General features: G+C 48.2%; 1 protein-coding gene across 10 annotated transcripts in view; it reads right to left on the minus strand.

The window, feature by feature from the left end:
• ZDHHC1 (zinc finger DHHC-type containing 1) overlaps positions 1 to 19,148 on the minus strand; it is a 34,157-nt gene that overhangs the window by 10,940 nt on the left and 4,069 nt on the right. For 2 of the 10 annotated variants that reach the window (XM_044932053.2, XM_025268864.3), the window contains exons 1-4: positions 9,749 to 10,063; positions 2,505 to 2,642; positions 2,166 to 2,211; positions 512 to 754 (exon numbers count right to left, since the gene is read on the minus strand). In XM_044932053.2, coding sequence (XP_044787988.2) covers positions 512 to 754; positions 2,166 to 2,174 — 252 coding nt within the window. In that variant the 5' untranslated portion in view covers positions 2,175 to 2,211; positions 2,505 to 2,642; positions 9,749 to 10,063. Of the gene's footprint in view, positions 1 to 511; positions 755 to 2,165; positions 2,212 to 2,504; positions 2,676 to 9,748; positions 10,064 to 19,148 lie in introns of those variants that run through there. The other 8 variants (XM_025268860.3, XM_006072042.4, XM_025268859.3 and 5 more) reach the window with 8 other exon arrangements.

Consider the following 19,148-nt stretch of genomic DNA (forward strand, 5'->3'; position numbering starts at 1 on the left):
CTTACCCTAAAAGAGTCTGATTTATAAAATCAATGAGCTCCTAAACAGTCCTGGGTATGGCATAATCATCTCTGTAAATAAAACCATATTTTAAATATACCAGGAATTTAATATGTAAAGGAAACTACCATGATTCCTTCCAAAAAGTGAAAAAGTATTTCATAAATGGAACATCTCTTTCATCCTTCATTGAGCTCTGGATACAATTAGCTTAAAGAGAGCTTTAAGGTTCTCATCTATAACTGCTCTTGTTGTACCTCAGTTGATGAGGTTCCCATCTGTGTGGGGCTTTCAATGCTCCAAGGTTCATTAGGTCTTTTCCCTCATCCAGTCAGGCAGAGGGGTCAGATGTGTGTTGGAGGCCAGCAGGTAGGCAGCTGGACCCTGAGGCAGAGATAGGGCCCATTTGCACTGTCTGAGGCTCTGGAACCCAGCTTCAGGCTTTGCCCATGTCCCTCCATCCACTGTCTACACTCTCCCACGTACCAGCCCCATACTTTCCCAAGGATACAGCATAGCCAGCAGGTACCCAGTGGTGAGGCAGGAGGGGAACTAGGACCCCAAAGCCAATCACAGCAAAGAAGAGGTACAGCAGCCAGGCCACAATCTGGAGTGGGTGCGGGGGCCAGCTCCACCCATTCCGGCGGGACCGCTGGCCCTGCAGCTCCGGGGAGGGTCCGCTGGCCTGTGCAGGTGCGGTCCACACATTCTTCTCAGGGGCTGTCTTGTTAGAGGGCTTGTTGCAGATGTTCATCTCCAGAGGGAGAAAGAGTAGAGACAGCATTAGCCTAGGAGGCCCAGGCTGGAGCCCAAAGCCCCATGCCTGCAGTCAGCTTTCAGCAGGAGGGGCAGGCTGGAATGTGAAGCTCTCTCCCAGTTACTCTGCAGGGGGATCCAGGACCCTAGCATGAGGAGCCTGATAGTGAGGGGAGGATGGCAGTAGAGTGCTGGCCTCAAAGCCCCAGAGCGAGCTCTGGCCCCAGCCTTAGCCAAGACAAGGTAGGAGGGTCCAGGGTTTATTTAGGACACAGTGTGACTGCCTGTTACTCAAAGTGCTCTGTTTCCACAGCCATCAAAATTAAACCCAATAAGACATGTTCTCATCTGGTAACAATATCAGGCTGGAGCCAGAGTGATGAGAACACATGCTGATTCTGTTAGGATTAGTCACCTCTGTCCTGAGGCCCAAATGCAAGTACGAGGGCCCTCAGAGAAGGCCCCCATACGCTCTGCTAAGGGAAATAGGGAGTGGAAGTACTCAGGAGAGGGATCTGGCTTCTGGTCCTAGCAAACATATACACACTCTTCAAGGACTGGGGGACACTGAACCATCTCCCCTGTGCCTCAGATAAGCTGCCCGGGCTTCTTGGCTGAAGAGAAAACAGCACACAAGGGAGAGGGGGAGGATTCCTCACTGGTTCTCTCCAGCAGGGGAAATGACCATGTATCTCTAAGTAAACCTGGGCCTAGTGCAGTGAGAACAAAAAGGTGAGCTGATGCCTTTTGACTCACTTGAGGGAGCTCAGGGAAAGACAAGCATTGTCCAGAGCCAAACCACCAGATGGCAGCACTCTTCCACCCCCATCCCACCATCCCTCAGCCCAAGAGCTGACCTGGTTGTCAAAGGATACGTGCAGAGCAGAGAGAGGGCCTAGTATTACAGGAAAAAGAACCCAACCCCCAGTATCTTCTGAACCTGAGATGAAACCAGAGCCTGGGCAGGTAGTGCCCCACTTGGGTGGACAGGCCAACTTGGAGGTCTTGGTGGGAAGATCAAAATCCCTGGCAGCTGGACTCTCCTTTCAGGAGCCCATGCCTTTGGCCAGGAAGTCTGACTAAGACAAAGGGTATGGCAGGACCCTTTCCCCCACCAGCACATCTGCCTATAACACCTTCCTCACTTCTCAACTCAACAAAATGTGACTTGATCTTCAGAGTCCACTGCGAGCACCACCTCATCCAGGAAGCTTTCCTTGATGCTCCAAGTGAGTCAGGGGGTCTTCGCACTCAGTTTTTATTGGGCAGGTCACTTTGCTCTTTGGTGCACTTTGCCATCTCTATGTCTGCCCCCATGTTATGCCAGCTTACCCTAAGGGCAGCAATGGTACTGTGATTCATCCACCTCTGTTCCCCCACATCCCTTCCCCCAAACATGCAGAACATACCTTGTACATAGTAGGCGCTCAGTAATGTTTGCTGACTTGAAAACATCTGAAATAAAAGGAAATATGGGCAAAGTAAATGATGTGAAATCCTGACCCACTCAAAGCCTCCTGCCCTGTTCTGCCCTGCCTTCAATCTGTATAGTCACCAGGCACCCATACCCCCACCCCATCTCCTCCCACCCCATGGCTATTACCCTAACTGCCAAACATTCATACTCAGCCATTCTGCCCTTCATACCACCCAAGGCCCAGGGCCTCCCACAAACCAAACCTGGAGATTCTGAGTAGCCTCATCCCAAACTAAATGGAGTGACCCTAGTTTTCTCCCAGGGACTCAACTGGAATCCTTTGGTCATTTGCTTTGTCTTCAGTAAAAACCAATGAAAGGTGGGAAAAGAACCCCAGCTTTGGAGGAAACAGATCTAGGTTCAACTTCTGGTTCTTTTCTTACTAGCTGAAGGGCTTGAGTTTCTTCATCTGAAAAACAGGGGTAGAGATGCCCACCTAGGGCTATACACAGATCAGTAACATACAGTGACACATAAATGCTCTCTAAATGGTAGACATTATGATTACCCTTAAATAGCCCTCTGGAGTATCCTCATCTCTCCAGAATGAGGAGGCTACTATATCTGGTATCCTAAGAGGTTTTATGAGGTTTATGCCCAAAGTAATGGGGTGGGTTGAAGTTGCTTTCTTAAGTCAGTAGTCCCAAGGAACACAATGTCATAACAGCTGAGCCACTGGGTTGTCATTCTAAACTTCTCAGCTTTGATGAAAGATAACAAAGGTGATCAAAAAGCTGGCATCACTTTATTTGGAAGGTCCCCAGAGGTAGCTAATCTTTGTCCTTGATTTTTGGAAACAAAGGTCATCGGGTCAAGCCCAGTGAATACAGTTGAGCTGGGCAGTTCTGCTCAGGAAGACAAATCTTTGTGGCTCCAACATAGGTTCTCTGGTGATCCAAGAGGGCAACTTCTTTGAAGGGAACCCATCCATTAGGGGCCCTAAATCCTGACTTTCTCCTTGCCATCCTCACTCCTGAATAGCCCTACACCTTGTGGTAGTTTATAAAGAAAGAAGCAGAGGCACATGGCTGGCTGACATGTCCCCACTGCTGGAGTGGGCTGGCAGTGGCCACAGGCACCCCCCAGTGCTGCTGTGTCCCTGATGCCTGAGGCAGGAGAAGTCACCATTTGAGGCCAGGAGCCTACCACCAACAGCCTTAGAGACTGCTCTGATTCCAAACCCCAGTACCCTTGGCCCAGAGAGGTACCCCTTGTATGAGACCGTGGATAGGGGAATGGTGCTATTGGGTCTAAGTCCCCTGTAGAAGTGGCAGCACTCTCGAGTAGACTGAGCTGCCCAGGTGGCATGCCACCTGCATTAAAAGTCTGAGCCAACCCACTCTTAACTGATGACATTTTCCCTTATGGAGTTGGTGGCCACAGATTATTTTGACCCCCCCAAAAAATTTATTAAAAGGGCTCTAAGGTAGGAGAGAATAGGAGATAGGGCTTTAAGCATGGATGGGACTAAGCACTGTCATCAGACCCAGGGACTTTTCTGGCTGTCCTTCCCCTCTCAGCACTTCCCTAGGAGATCAGACTAAAAGACCTGTCATCCTGCTCCCAGACATGGCCAGCTTGTGCACTCATGTCTTGGCCCAGCCCCCTTGTGCACTAAAGATGTAAACACATTCATATGTGCCTGCAGAAAGCAGTCCTCTGAGGACCAGGTTCCTGCCCTCAGAGGACTGCTTTCTGCAGGCCCAGCCAGACCCAGACAGATATCAGGGAAGTGGGTGAATGGGTATTTCGGCAGCCTAGTATGACAGGACACAGAGTGGATGGATTTGGGATCAGAGAGCAAGATTCAGAGGGAGAGAGAGAGAGAGAGAGATGAGCCCTGGGAAGGTTCAGGGTCAGATCCTAGGTTGAAACCAAGTCTCCCTAAAATCAAGTTCCCTTACTGAAATTGTGATTAATCTCTCTATGTAAAACTTTGTTCCCTTTTGAGTCTCCTGTATCTTCAGTCTTGTGCTAACTGAAAACTAAACAACCAGAATCATATGACTAAAATTACTGAAAACATGTACTAAAATGGCTACTATAGATGTCATCATCAACACAGAAACTCTGGTTTTCTCTCCCGTGCAAGATGAACTAACAGATCCCTGTGCCATGGACCACCTGGATAGAAAATCATAAACCAGAGACTAGAATACTCCAGAAACTACGATTAAGACATGTCACAAAAATGTCACAAGATGATGATTAATCCCAGCCTCTTTGTTCTTTCCCTTAAAAAACAAAACAAACAAAACCCTAACTCAAAGACCACGGTGGAGTGGACCTGAGGCATATCTCCCACTCCCTCTCTCAGCTCTCACTCCCTGCAATAAATGGTGTACTTTCCTTCACCACAGCCCGGTGTCAGCAGATTGGTTTTGCTGTGTGCTAGGAAAGCAGATCCAACTTCAGTTCCTTAAGAAGGTGATGACAGGAGGCCAGGTGAGTAACCTTAGGTACTACTGAAAGAGCCATGGTGAGTCACAGAAAATTTAAACAGGGGAATTGACATAAAGGCGATGGGTGTTTTAGAAAGCTTTCTATTCACAGTGGGAAGGAGGGCATGAGCAAGAAGAGAATGGACTTGGGGGAAGTGACACCACAGCAGACTGGCTCAGGGAGGGCAATCGCCCAGCAGCCCAGTGCTTTGGAAGGAGATGGGCGGGAGGTGGGGGTGAAGCCCACAAGTTCCCCCACTGCCTGCCTGATGACCCACTGCATCTTTGGTGGGCTGACAGGTATGTGGACCTTGATAAAGATTTTCAAGTACCTTCAGCTGCCATAGAACAAACTACAGAGTTAAGTTGGTGGAGACAGAAAGAAGGCAAGAACAAAGAGGCCCCATGGAGTGTTAACCACCATAGGTAGTTGCTGGCCTGGTAAACCCAGGGCTCACCTGGCTTCTGAGGTAGGCTGAAAGGGCTATGCAGGTCTCTCCCTGTCCCAACAAAGTGAAGGCCATTGCTGGGATGACAATAAGCTATGTTAACCTTCACTTGCTAAAAGCCTAAAATAGCATTTGAAAAATGTTAGGCTACTTTAACTCACATGCCTAATTTAAGTGAGGAAAAGCTTACCATTCAAGTTCTCATTATGAACTAGAGAACAGTTACCTGACAGGTTCACTTCCCTCTTGCCCACCTCTGCTCCCACCAAAAAAAAAAAATTTAGGAATGCTGTTCTGAGATTCATGAATAGTGCTGTCAAAAGAACCAGACTGAGCTGAAAAGTACTAGCCCTGGAGAGGCTGTAGGCATCCCTGCATTTCTGCAAGATGTCTGAGAATTTCAGCAAAGAATCTACTTCACTACTAAAGAGGGTTTGTTGGTGGAGGCCACAGAACTGGAAGGGTAGACTGCTGGGATCAGAAGAGAGGTGACAGGGCCAATGTGGAGGCTTGGAGGGCCTGGAGAACTGAGTTACCAACAGGAGTTGAGTTACAAACACGGTGGAGCAAGGGAAATGGGTTAGGGTTGGAGACAGAGCCTGCTTCTAGTCCCTGCATAATGCCCACAGATTGAGGAAACTGGCAGGTGAATTTCACAAAGCCGTCACTTTAGATCACTCCTTTATTTTTCAAAAAGGTTAGCTGGAAAGCAATTTGGTAATGTCTACCAAATTTGAGGGGGCTTCACAGGTGTCACTAGGGGTAAAGAACCCACCTGCTAATGTAGGAGACATAAGAGACTCGGGATCAATCCCTGGGTTGGGAAGATCCCCTGGAGGAGGGCATGGCAACCCACTCCAGTGTTCTTGCCTGGAGAATCCCCATGGACAGAGGAGCCCGGTGGGCTACAGTCCATGGGGTCGCAAAGAGTCAGACACGATTGAAGAGATTTAGCACGCGCACACACACACACACACACATGCACCAAACTTGAGAACACATATACCCTTGGGCCCAGACATTCCATTTCTAGGTATTTATCTTATACAGATGCTTATAAAGTACACAGAGATCCATTGCAGTCATGTTGGTAATAAGAAAGGACCAAAAAAACCAATATTAAAAAAATATATGGCACATCCACACAATGGAATGCTACATAACATCAAAAATGAGGGATGAAATGACTTTTGATACACAGGTAAGTAGAAGCTGAAACTCCAATATTTTGGCCACCTGATGTGAAAAGCTGACTCATTTGAAAAGACCCTGATGCTGGGAAAGATTGAAGGAGGGAGGAGAAGGGCGCAACAGAGGATGAGATGGTTGGATGGCATCACCGACTCAATGTACATGAGTTTGGGTAAACTCTGGGAGTTGGTGATGGACAGGGAGGCCTGGCTTGCTGTGGTCCATGGGGTCGCAAAGAGTCAGTTACAGCTGAGCGACTGAACTGAACTAAGTAGAAAAGCAAGATGTGGGACGGTTGTAGAGTGTGCTTACCAGTAAGTGAAAGCCAAGGTGGATGGATAGATATGTATATTCCTATATTCACAGATTCCCTCTGGAAAGAAATACAAAAAAGCAAACACATAGGTAGCCTGTGAGAAGGAAATCTAGTGGCTAGGGATGAGAGAGATCTGTTTTTACTACGTACTCCTTGGTGCTGTTTGGATTTCTTTTTTCACCATGTGCGTGTACTACTTTTGAAACAAAAAGTCAAATAAGTAATTGAAGGGTGTCATCTCTTACCCTCCTGGCCCCAATGGGCTTCCATGTGGACCAAATATGCACGTGTGATCTAGAGCGTAGTATCACACCAGACAAACAAGGAAATCCTGCCTAACAACCATGCAACAAAAGAGCACTCAGTTGTAGTTCAATACTTTCTCATTCTCAAAAGCAGTTCTGAGTTGTTCAGCTGAAGAGCTCCCTATGAGCTGTTGGGGATTTTGTCCAAGCTGGAATCAGACAACCAGGCGGCACAACAGAAGAGCAGCCAGGTGGAACCTTGCTCCAGTTCTCGGCTGAAGGTCAGCTAAGCTTCCCATGACTCCAGAACCCAAAGGGAAGGTGCACGCCACAGGAAGGTTTCACTCCCAACAACCTTTTCTTTTGCTAGAGGATTTATGGTTGCCTATGTGTGCTTTTCTGTGGATATTTCAAAACAAGTTTTCCATTTTGTTTTTTTCCCCCAGGATCTACTTTAAACCCATTTTCACTGAGATCTGACCAATGCCCAATTTAACCCCTCCAAAAGGAGGGGCTGAAAAGAAAATGCTGATTGGTTCACACTGTTTTACAGCAAAAAATGTCATTAAAAAAAAAAAAAAACTTTCAAGGGGCAAGTACTTTGCTTATTAGAATTCCCCACAGGTGCCAGAGAAGTCTCTGGCTTTAAAATTCTGGGAAGTGCTTATGTGTATAAGAGACACACATCACAGAAACTCCCAAAAAATAAATTGGAGCTTCAGGCCTTTCTCATAGACCTCTTCAGTCATTGGTCTCAGATGTGGCTGGGCTCCTCACATCAACAACATGCAGAAGTCTGATGCTAGGGCAAGAAAGGCTTGAAACCTTAGTCATTTCTGAGTTGACGTGGTCTGCAAACATTCCCTGTGCCATTTTCCTCCTGAAGCAATAACTGCAAACTGTTTGGGCTTCAAGTTAAACCAAGGAAAGAGGACAAGAAGAAGGGAGCAACATGGAGCTGAAATAAGGCCAATGAGCAGAGGCAAGGGTTGTTGGTTTTAACCAGGAAATCAAATCCCATGATTGTGGAAGCAAGCCTTAAGGAACACCCACCAAGAAACAGTCATTTAGAACAAAGTTGTGACAGAACAAAGTAAGAAAAACAAAACAAAACCTGACTAATTAAGTACCAATGTTGCTTTTATTGAATCTCATGGTGATTATCTGTTTATAAACCCGTCTCCCGCTGTGAATCACCAGTTTTCCAAAAACAGGGACCACCCCTTGCTGCTGCTGCTGCTGCTAAGTCACTTCAGTCGTGTCCGACTCTGTGCGACCCCATAGATGGCAGCCCACCAGGCTCCCCCGTCCCTGGAATTCTCCAGGCAAGAGCACTGGAGTGGGTTGCCATTTCCTTCTCTAATGCATGAAACTGAAAAGTGAAAGTGAAGTCGCTCAGTCGTGTCCGACTCTTCGCGACCCCAAGGACTGCAGCCTACCAGGCTCCTCCGCCCATGGGATTTTCCAGGCAAGAGTACTGGAGTGGGGTGCCATTGCCTTCTCCGGGGACCACCCCTTACTCATCTCTAAATCCAACTGTCCTTCAAGAAGGGAAGTTAAGCCACTTCTTACTATTTCTGCTGCCATCACTCTATTCCAAGCCCCAATCATTGCTCCCCTATAGTGTCTCAACAACAACAATAACCATTGCTAGCCATTTAGATGGAGAAGGCAATGGCACCCCACTCCAGTACTCTTGCCTGGAAAATCCATAGATGGAGGAGCCTGGTGGGCTGCAGTCCATGGGGTTGCGAAGAGTCAGACGGACACGACTGAGCGACTTCACTTTCACTTTTCACTTTCATGCATTGGAGAAGGAAATGGCAACCCACTCCAGTGTTCCTGCCTGGGGAATCCCAGGGATGACAGAGCCTGGTGGGCTGCCGTCTATGGGGTCGCACAGAGTCGGACACGACTGAAGCGACTTAGCAGCAGTAGCCATTTAGAAGGCACTTCTGTGCTATCGCTTTAAGTGTTTTGATGGAATCTGCTTATTATCCCTCACAACTCTCTGAAGTAGGTCTGATCATTTCAAACTGCCCTCATAGGCCTCTCTAGTCATCGGTCTGAGATGTGGCTAGCCTCTCACTTTCTCTCTCATAAACAACATGCAGAGCAATATGCCCTTTTCACAGATGAGGACACAGAGGCTCAGAGAGACTAAGTTCTAGGAGGCACAGCTATACTGGCAGAACTAGGATGGCCCTCAACTGACTTCCTGGTATGCCCTGTCACAACCACATTGCCCACAGCAGCCAGAGTGAGGTGAGATTTTCAAAAGTTAAAAACACATCAAAACTCCTCAGTGGTTTACTCCTCCTGCTAGGATAAAGTTGAAAGCTCCACCACATCCTTCAAAGTGCCCCTCACCCTTTCTGTTCCTCTGTACCTGCTGCCTCCAGATCTTTGCATTTCCTTTTGCCTCTTCCAGAAACACCCTTATCCTGATCACAATGCTGACTCTCAACCTTAGATCTTGGCTTAAAAGTCGCATGAGAGAGGGGATTCTCCCTGACCTCCCTTCATTTCAGCACTAGGCCATTTAACCTGACCTGAAATCACTTTAGTCGTGTATCTGGCGCCTGCTCCCCGCAACCCCCGCCCGACCCCTTCTTAACACTGCAGGTTCTGGAGAACTGCGGCGTCCTCTCTGGAGCCCTTGGTGGCCCCGCGCCTGGCAAAGAGCCTGGCACATAGCAGACGCTCAATGCAGATATGCGAACCTGATGAATGCTAGAAGGAAGCCGGGCGCCCTGCCCAGGACCTGCAGCCCAGGCCGCGCGCGGGCTCCAGGCGAAAAGCTCGGCCGGGCGGCGGCAGCTCTGCCCCCGTGGCTCAGCTTCGAGGTGAGAACTGCACAGGGGGCTCCTCACCTGCGCGTCGTCGGCCGAGCCAGATCGGCCCTGCCAAGGTCACTCAGCGGCTCAGCCCCAGCGCCCGGCCGTCCACCCACCCCAGAGCGGCCGCGCTTCAGACTCGCGCGGTAGAGACGGTCCCTGGGACCGGGCGGCGGTGCGCCCCGGATCCGAGCCCCATTCCGTGACGCGAGGCGGAGGTTAGGCCCGCAAGTCCTCCGGCTCCGAGTCGAGCGGGCTGGCTGTACCACCCGGCCAGGCAGACGCTGGCTGGGCCTCGTCCGGCGCTGGGCCCGTTCCCCTGGCAACGGCGTGGGCTACGGCGCCCCACAGCGGCCAAACCGAGCTGCGTCACGTCGCGCTGGCACCCAGGCTCGGGCGGGGCTCAAGCGGACCCCCTGGCTCCCCATTCTCCATTCCTTTTCAACATTCTTCCTCAAAACACACTTTTCTCTACCCCCAATCCACAGCTTGTCTTCTCGAAATCCTAACTTGTCCCATAAGCGTTACGCTCCATTTTCTCCTCTGAGCCCATCACTCAGGGAAACCCTCAGCCAGCCTGCACACTTTTAATAAGAGTATGTGCTGGGCACTGGACGTACCCTAGGGAATACCCACGAGATCCCTGCCCTTCAGGGAGATAACAGGCTAAGAGGAATATATATATCGAAAATCAAATAAATATGAAGGTGGTCCATAATATAATGTGTGAAGTGTAAGAGCTGAAAATATCTCCTTTCTGGGACTTCCCTGGGTCCAGTGGTTAGAACTTTGTGCGCTCATTGTCGAGGGCCTGGGTTCAATCCTTGGTCGGGTGCAGTCTCTGGTAGGGGAACTAAGGTCCCACAGACTTATGGTCCCACTTTTGGCACCATGTGGCCAAAAGAATAAGTTCTCTTTTCTTTTTTCCTTTAAGTCAAGCATAAATCCTACTGGGATTTCCGATATTCCAGGCTGGAGGGAAATTTGGTCTTGGTCTCTACTAGGTTCCTCCTTACACAGTTTATTCCAAGGATTCAGAATCTCCTGCAGCAGCAAACACTGTGAGAAGCACTCTCTGGTCATGTGTCCTCTCTGGTACTAAGGCCACAGTCATTGCCCCAACCCACAGGACTTTCAGATTTGGGCTTCATGGGATCATGCCTGCTGCCCTGGGGCTGCTGGGAGACAGGCACCTGCCTCCTCCATTCCAGGGGCTTCAGACTCTCTTCCCTCCCTGCTGAACTTGGTTTTCCTGAATGCACCCTCTCCCCTCCACTTGGGGACACTCAGAATGGACCCTCTCATGAACTCAGGCTTTCTCAAAAGACAGGAAGAGGCTCTGTCTTCCACCAGGTGCCCTATCCATATTTCTAGGCCATAGGAAAGTGAGCAGCTGGCTGGCTGCTTGCTCAACATGGGCAGGACAAAAAACACCCCAATCCCTAAAATTATCAGCCACAAGCATGCACTAAAGGCAAAATAGCAACTCCTGCTCGGTCATGTTATGATTCTGGGTCTTATGCAAGTGTCTTTATCTGTCTACCATATAAATGCTTGTTTCCAGGACTGGTAAACTATATGGACTAAATATCAATGCTACTTTGGCCTCAAAAGTACAAGACAACTCAACTCTAATCTGGAGTTGTAGAACTTAGGGCTGAAGAGAGATGGTGACCCAAAAATCAAGGTGGAGGATGAGCCATTATATGCCCACAGGGAAGGCAGGGACTGGAGAGTCAAGCCACCAAACCCTGGGTCCATCTGCCTCCCAGGCACTGCTCCTAGATGTTCTGTGCATGCATGCATGTTAATTCACTTCAGTCATGCCTGACTCTGTGACCCTATGGACCATAGCCCACCAGGCTACTCTGTCCATGGGATTCTCCAGGCAAGAATACTGGAGAGGGTTGCCATGCCCTTCTCCAGGGGAGCTTCCCAACCTAGGGATAGAACCCAGGTCTCTTATGTCTACCTGCGTTGGCAGGCAGGTTCTTTACCACTAGTGTCACCTGGGAAGTCCCCTCTAGCTGTCCCATGAGTATCTAAATGCAGCATATCCCTATATGCCCTTTTTGTCCTTGCCACAAACCTCCTTCTCCCTTTAGGCCCTCCAAAGGGCACCACTACCTACCCAGTCTCCTCCTAGTCCTTGCCCATCTAATCCAGACAGTCCCCACAAACAGGCAGTTCCTCCCTCCAAAATATGTCCTATGTCCATTCTTCTCACTCCCTCTGAAATATGTCCTGTGTCCATTCTTCCCACTCCACTCTAGCCCACAGAACTAGTTTCCCCTTTGCTGTCTCTGCAGCAGCCTTCTGTCTGTCTCCCTAACATCAGCCTGCCTGCTTCCAGTCCCTTCTCCTCTTAGCTGCCAGGCTTACCATTCTTTCTGATCATTTGTTAAAGTGGGTAGTAGCCTGAATAATATTGGAGAAGGAAATGGCAAATCACTCTAGTGTTCTTGCCTGGAGAATTCCAGGGACGGGGCAGCCTGGTGGGCTGCTGTCTATGGGGTCGCACAGAGTCGGACACGACTGAAGCGACTTAGCAGCAGTAGCAGCAGCAGCCTGAATAATGGACTCCCAAAGATGTACATATCCTAATTTCTGAAATCTATGAATACGCTGCCTCTCAAGGCAAAGTGTACTTTGCAGATATGAAAGGGTCTTGAGATGGAAGAGAGTATCCTGGATTACCCAGGTGAGCTCAATGTAATCACAAGGACCCTTACAAGAGAGAGGCATGGGATGGTCAGAGTGGGAGGAGACGTGATGATGAAAACAGAAGTCAGAGAGATTTGAAAACACTATACTTCTGGTTTTTAATACAGAGAAAGAAGCCATGAGCCAACAAATGCAGGTGTCCTCTAGGATCTAGAAAAGGCAAGGAAACATTCTCCCCTAGAACTTCCAGAAAGAACCAATTAGCTGACACCTTAACTTTAGCCCAGTGACACCCATTTCAAACTTTTTACCTCTAGAAGTGGAAGATAATACACCTGTGTTGTTTTAAGCCACTGAATTGGCTTCCCTGGTGGCTCATGGGTAAACAATCGCCTGCAATGCAGGAGATGTGGGTTCGATCCCTGGGTTGGGAAGATCCCTTGGCGAAGGAAATGGCAACCCACTCCAGCATTCTTGCCTGGAAAATCCCATGGACAGAGGAGCCTGGTTGCTACAGTCCATGGGGTTGCAAAGAGCTAGACACAGCTTAGCGACTGAACAACAACAAAGCCACTGAATTAGTGGCACTTTGTTGTATCAGCAATAGGAAACTAATACAGTGGGTTTCAAATAGGATTAAGTACATGTATATTTAACCACTGAAAGCTGTTTCATTTTTAAAAAATATTTATTTATTTGGTGGCACCAGGTCTTAGTTGTGTTATGCAGGATCTTCAATCTTCATTGCGGCACACGGGATCTTTAGTTGTAGCATGCAAACTTGGTTGCAGTTTCCCTGACCAAGGATCAAACTCACACCCCCTGCATTGGAAGCATGGAGTCGTAGCCACTGGATCACCAGGGAAGTCCCAAAGCTGTTTCATTTGAAACAAAAATGACTGCCCAGGTATCTGAGTGACTCCAGACCAAGCTCTCTGAAAAGACTTCCTCTGGCCAAATATGAGTTTTAATAGCACAGGCAGTTTGATGGTGTCCTGATTCTGCCATCGTGGTGTGGTCACCAGTCCAGAACCTGACACTGCCCAGGGCATCACCTACTGAGGAAGGCCGCACTTTGCTAACACCACCTCATCAGTCTTCTGTTTAAGTTACCTCCAGGGCATTCTTTGCCCTTAGGATCAACTGAAATGCCAAAGCTTGGCTTCCAAAGCCCAGCTCAGCTAGCTCCTGTCCACCCCCTCATCCCTGTCCCCTGATTGGTGCATCTCCTGGAACACAAGGCATTAGCTCCCACCCCCAGGCTCTTTCGCACAGTATTCCTTTTACTCAAAGTGTAGTTAGTCTCAGGTCCTCCTGCCCCGCTCTGGCCAGTTTCTTTGAAAACATGAGACACATTTTTCTGGGACAGAAGTCATCTCCTAGGGCAGGACGTGTTCTTGTCCAGAGTGGCTGTCCCTGACTAGCAAGGCAAGTCTGTCCATGGTGAACAGCCCAGGCTAGAGAGACAAAAAGACCTAATTGTGGTTTAAAGAACTTGTACACATGTGTATGAGAAGGTTGCAAGTTCACTTACCTGCTTCCTAGAATTGCCAGAAGAGACCCCGGGGCAGTTCACCCCAACCTGGGCTAGACCCACAGCCCATCCTTAATTAGAGTCAATGTATCCCCAGGCTTCCTGGGACTTGTTTCTTGTCCCAGGGCATATCAATGGTTACCTGTTTCAATACCAGCTTTGCCAGTCGCCAGCTGGGTAAATTCCCCAACTTCTCTAAATCCAGTTTGCTCCTATGTGAAGTAGCAGTAACAACAGCTCCTTACTGGATAGAGCCATGACAAGGCCTGAAAATGTGGTCCTGCATATGAAGCACACAGAATGTTCCACTGGAAATGGACACTGGTACATATAATCTAGACCCTACTTGTCTTTCTATCAGGAAATTATGCTCTCTGTTTCATTAACTAATGGAATTAAATTTTAATTATCAGATTCACTGGTGGGATGTGGTTAGCCATAGATCTTGTTCTCTGGGTCCGTTTTGTCTGAATCACAGTACCCTTTCCAATGGGCCTTGGATGAGTCAGCCCATTTACTTGGCTTGTCCCCATGGCCACAAGCACCTCTTGCTCTGGCAAACATAGAGGCCTTGTGACTGTCGCTCTTTCTACCTCCACTGGTGGCTCCCCTCCCCATCAGTCCATTCTCCTGATAGCTTGGGGCTGTCAAAAAAAAAAAGAAGAAAGAAAGAAAAGAAAAAGGGAAGAGGGCCTGCCCTGGTGATCTAGTGGTTAAGAAGACACGGGTTCGATACCTGGTCTGGAAAGATCCCACATCCCTGGAGCAACAAAGCCTGTGTACCACAACTATTGAGCCTGTGCTCTAGAGCCCATACTCTGCAAACAGAGAAGTCACGGCAACAAGACACCCACACACTGCAACTAGAGTAGCCCCTGCTTGCCGCAACCGGAGAAAGCCCACATGTAGCAGTGAAGACCCAGCACAGCCAAAAATAAATAAATGAAAGGAAGGAAGGAAGGAAGGAAGAAAGGAAGGCGAACTGATTATTTTACTTCTTGCTACCACTCTCAGTGACTCTCCCTGCTTCACAGGAAGCAGCATCTCCATATACCATGAAATTAGAATAAAAACCTCCTCATTCACCACAGCCTCCAAGACCTCCCTTACGCCCTGGCTTCCTCTGACCTCTGCAGCCTCCTGGCTCCTCTCTCCTCGAAGGACTAGATTCCCTCTTATATTAGGGGTCTTTGCATGAGATGTTCTTGCTACCTGGAACACCACCTCCTCCTAGAAAGCTTTCTCCAGCCCTCAGAATAGAAGAGGCCATGAGACTCTGCTTTCTAGTGCCTCCTGTCTGTCGCGGCTGCTTGACTGTGTAGTGATCTGATTAGGGGCTGTCCTCCAGCCACATGCAGAGCCCTCAGGGTGGGGAATAGTTATCTAGCTCACCATGGCATTCCCTGAGCATGGAGCCTGGAACACAAATGCACTCAATAGATGTTTGTTGTATGAATGAAGGCAGGAACAAACAAATGAAAGGATAGTGTTACTTAACAGGAATTCTTTTGTGAAGCCTTTTGTAAATAATACCTGTTGAATTATTTTTGGTGTAAAAATGGACTTTCCTATACTACCGTCCCTCCATCATAGTAAATCTGTTATTTCCACGTCCCTTGTAAAGATTTTTTTTTTCCTTCACTACATTGAATACATTTTCCTCCCATTAATTTTCCCTTCTTGAGTAGCTTCTGTGACCACTTTGTGCTTTAAGAAAGAGCGCTGTTTGGTGTATACAATATTCTCTCAGCTTCCTTGGTAAGAAGACTCTGGCAGCTTTCTCACTATTGACACTAACTGGTACAGCTTGGAACACGATGTCACCCCTCCAGAACTCTCGCAGACCTAGATAAAACTTATTCTGTGTCTCCAGTCAGGAACAAGGTGTTTGGAAGCAGCACCTTATGCAACAGAGCTGATGCAGGGCCATCCCTCGGAGGCAAATGACATGAAAATGATGGTGTGTGGAGAATGTGCCTACAGTGTCCTAGGAACTAATGATTTTAAAGCTTCTCTGGCAGTAATTCAGTTTTTATTTTATGTTTCTTAGAAAAATGAAGGCTTGTATTTACTATATGTGTTATCTAATATGCAGAAAGGCGGATAGGGAAAGGTATCCTGTGCTGATAAGGACTTCCATGGCAGCTCAGTCAAAGCTGCCCTCTTTGCAACTGGCCACCTGGCCCTGCACGTGCTCCCTGGGAGCAGTTTCGCTCGCTCTTCAGCATATCTTTTTGTTTCCTCATTTCTATGGGGGAATGGTGCATACGTACAAAGTCGTTGACTGTTCTTACTTTATTTCAGAAATGTGCAGGGCTGAGGCACCTGAATTTTTCCTCAAATACTTTAAAGCAAATTATGTGGCGGAACCTCTCATGCCTGCTCCCAGAGGAATTTCCTTTGAGTGCTCCCTCATATCTCAAAAGCTTATGTAACCTGACACAATTATCTAAAAAGCCTTGGAATCCAAAAGAACAGAGATCTGAGCTAGGAATGAAGGTCGGAGCTGGGAAAGACATGTTCTCTCCTGCCTAGGGAGTGGGTCATACTTCACTAGGACAATGCTCAATTCATCTTCCAAAGAAAAATCTTAACCCCTTGACCAGGGGTTGTACTTGCTTATTTTTCGGAACAAGGAATCTCTTGACACGGTGCTCAAGGGGCATTATAAAGCCTTAGACCTGGCTGGCGGTTAAAAATATTTCTATAACCATCTTGAGCAGCTAGTCTTCCCAAGATGAAAGCAAGAGTGGCTTGGACCCCTTCCAGAGGATAACTGACTCAAAGATCAACCCATCCTGAGAGTCAGGGTCTCCTGCCAGCAGTTAGTGCTGCAAAGCGGGTGGGGGTCTGGAATCCATATTTTCACCAAGTAGTAGTCCAGGTGATTCTGATTCAAGCCCAGCTCAGTTCCCAACTCAAGAGAGAAGGAGAGGAAGACAAAAACTGTAAGTGCAGACCTAAAATTGGGGCTCCATGAGGAGATGACCCCACTGTGTACCCAAGAGCCCTTGGGCCAAGAAGCTTCTCTTTCTCCTTTTTGTTTTCACTTTTATAAATCCCAGCCCTGCTTGCTATTTGCATGCCAGCGGTGAGGGACCTCCAAAGAGAATAGGCACCACTCATAGGTGGTTGGCTTTTCAAGGAATTTGCTGGAGAAAATTGTAGGCAAGGCAGTGAACAAAACCCTTCTCCATCTGGTTTCAGTTTATTAAAAAAAACAACACACATAGGCCTCCTACCAGCAATCAGAAAACAGCCACAGCTCCCCAAGTAGGGTATTAGCCACGAGGGGTGGGACTGAATTATGTATATGCAAATGAATTAAACCAGCCAGCCAACAGCAACTAATTTTTGTTTCTTTTGCAGTTGTTCTGCCAAGAAAAGGCCTGAATCAGGGTGATGGAAGCTGTAAGGAAGCAAGTTTTGGAATTAGTTTTTAACAACTTGCCTTAATTCTACCATTGGGAGACATGTTTCTAATCCAGAGGCAAATTTTATTTATTTATTATTCTTTTATTTTTTTGGAACAGAGAAGGGCTTATTGCAGGGCCAAGCAAGGAAAATAGGTGGCTCGTGCTCAAAAACCCTGAACTCCCAGAAGCAAGTTTTAAAAGGTTGATAGTCTTTTGCCTGGGTATTGCCCACTGAATAATGCCAACCTCCTTGGCTGACAGGGGACAGTGCTGCCTGATGGCTGGGGAGCAGAGCGTCTGGATGGCTGAGTAATCACTGAACTTCTTATATATAGAATTGTGGTAGCTGCTTCATTCGGATGATGTGAGGATAGTACATAAAATTAAGTATGAGGAAGTCGAACACAAGGACTGGCAAGCACATAGTAAATGTGGCAGAGGATTAGGAATAACTCAGAGCTGCCCTGCAGGACTCAAGATGACCAGTTTCATCTGGAGTCAGCCAAGCTAGCCCAGTAAATGTTCTCAGCTGGGACTTGCCTTTCCCCTGGGACTGGTCCAGAAAACCCTTGAGAGCAAATTCTCTTAGTGTTTCCCAAGCTCAAGGGCCCTAATCCCCAAATATCTGCCTTCAATCCTGGAAGCAAAGAAGTTCAGGGAGGGTGCTGGACACAGTTTGAAAATACAAGGAATACTTCTGGCTCCCGCATGTCCCCATTCCTTCTGCCCAGTAAGCGAAGGGCCTGGCTTCCAAGTGCACAGCTAGAGGAGATGGACGGGGCACTCATTCATGCCTGGTGAGTTGACAATCTCCCAGGCATTTGTACCACATGAGTGGTGTGCTGGGGACCACAGGCACCCAGCTGCCTCTGGGCTCAACCCTCACATGTCCACGAGCACTTCAGGTTCAGTTTGTCCAAAACAGACTGCTGTCCCTCGCAGGGATGCACCAACAAGACGCCCAGCCTCCCCTCGTGCCTTGTCCCCAAACCCATTTCCTAGCCAACCAGGACAGGGTCTTATTTGCTCAAGACCTTTCCCAGCTCTCCTTTGCCCTCAGAATGAAGTCAGAGGTGGTGAAATGTTGTTGTTTAGTAGCTAAGTCATGTTCAACTCTTTTGGGACCACATAGACTGTAGCCCACCAGGCTCCTCTCTCTGTCCACGGGATATCTCAGGCAAGAATACTGGAGTAGGTTGCCATTTCCTTCTCTAGGGGATCTTCCTGACCCATGGACTGACCTTGTATCTCCTGCATTGGCAGGTGGATTCTTTACCACTGAGCCACCAAGGAAGTGCATGGCAAACATAGCTCTGTGTTAACACAGTTCTCGGTCTTCGAGCTCCGTTATACCTGAGTTTGAATCTTGGGGCTGGTCCAAGATTCAAACTTAGGTGAACCTGAGTTTGAGACCTTGAACAATTTTCTTAGCCCCTGGAAGCCTCAGTTATATTTTATATTCCTTGAATATAAAATAGTAATGATGACACCCACTGCTGCTGCTGCTGCTAAGTCACTTCAGTCGTGTCCGACTCTGTGTGACCTCACAGACGGCAGCCCACCAGGCTCCCCCATCCCTGGGATTCTCCAGGCAAGAACACTGGAGTGGGTTGCCATTTCCTTCTCCAATGCACGAAAGTGAAAAGTGAAAGTGAAGTCGCTCAGTTGTGTCCGACTCTTAGCGACCCCATGGACTGCAGCCTACCAGGCTCCTCTGTCCATGGGATTTTTCAGGCAGGAGTACTGGAGTGGGGTGCCATTGCCTTCTCCAGATGACACCCACTACAAAGGGCTATTGTGAGGCCTCTGCACCGAACCCAAG

The sequence above is a fragment of the Bubalus bubalis genome, chromosome 18, assembly GCF_019923935.1.
Source record: "Bubalus bubalis isolate 160015118507 breed Murrah chromosome 18, NDDB_SH_1, whole genome shotgun sequence".
Taxonomy (NCBI): Eukaryota; Metazoa; Chordata; class Mammalia; order Artiodactyla; family Bovidae; genus Bubalus; species Bubalus bubalis.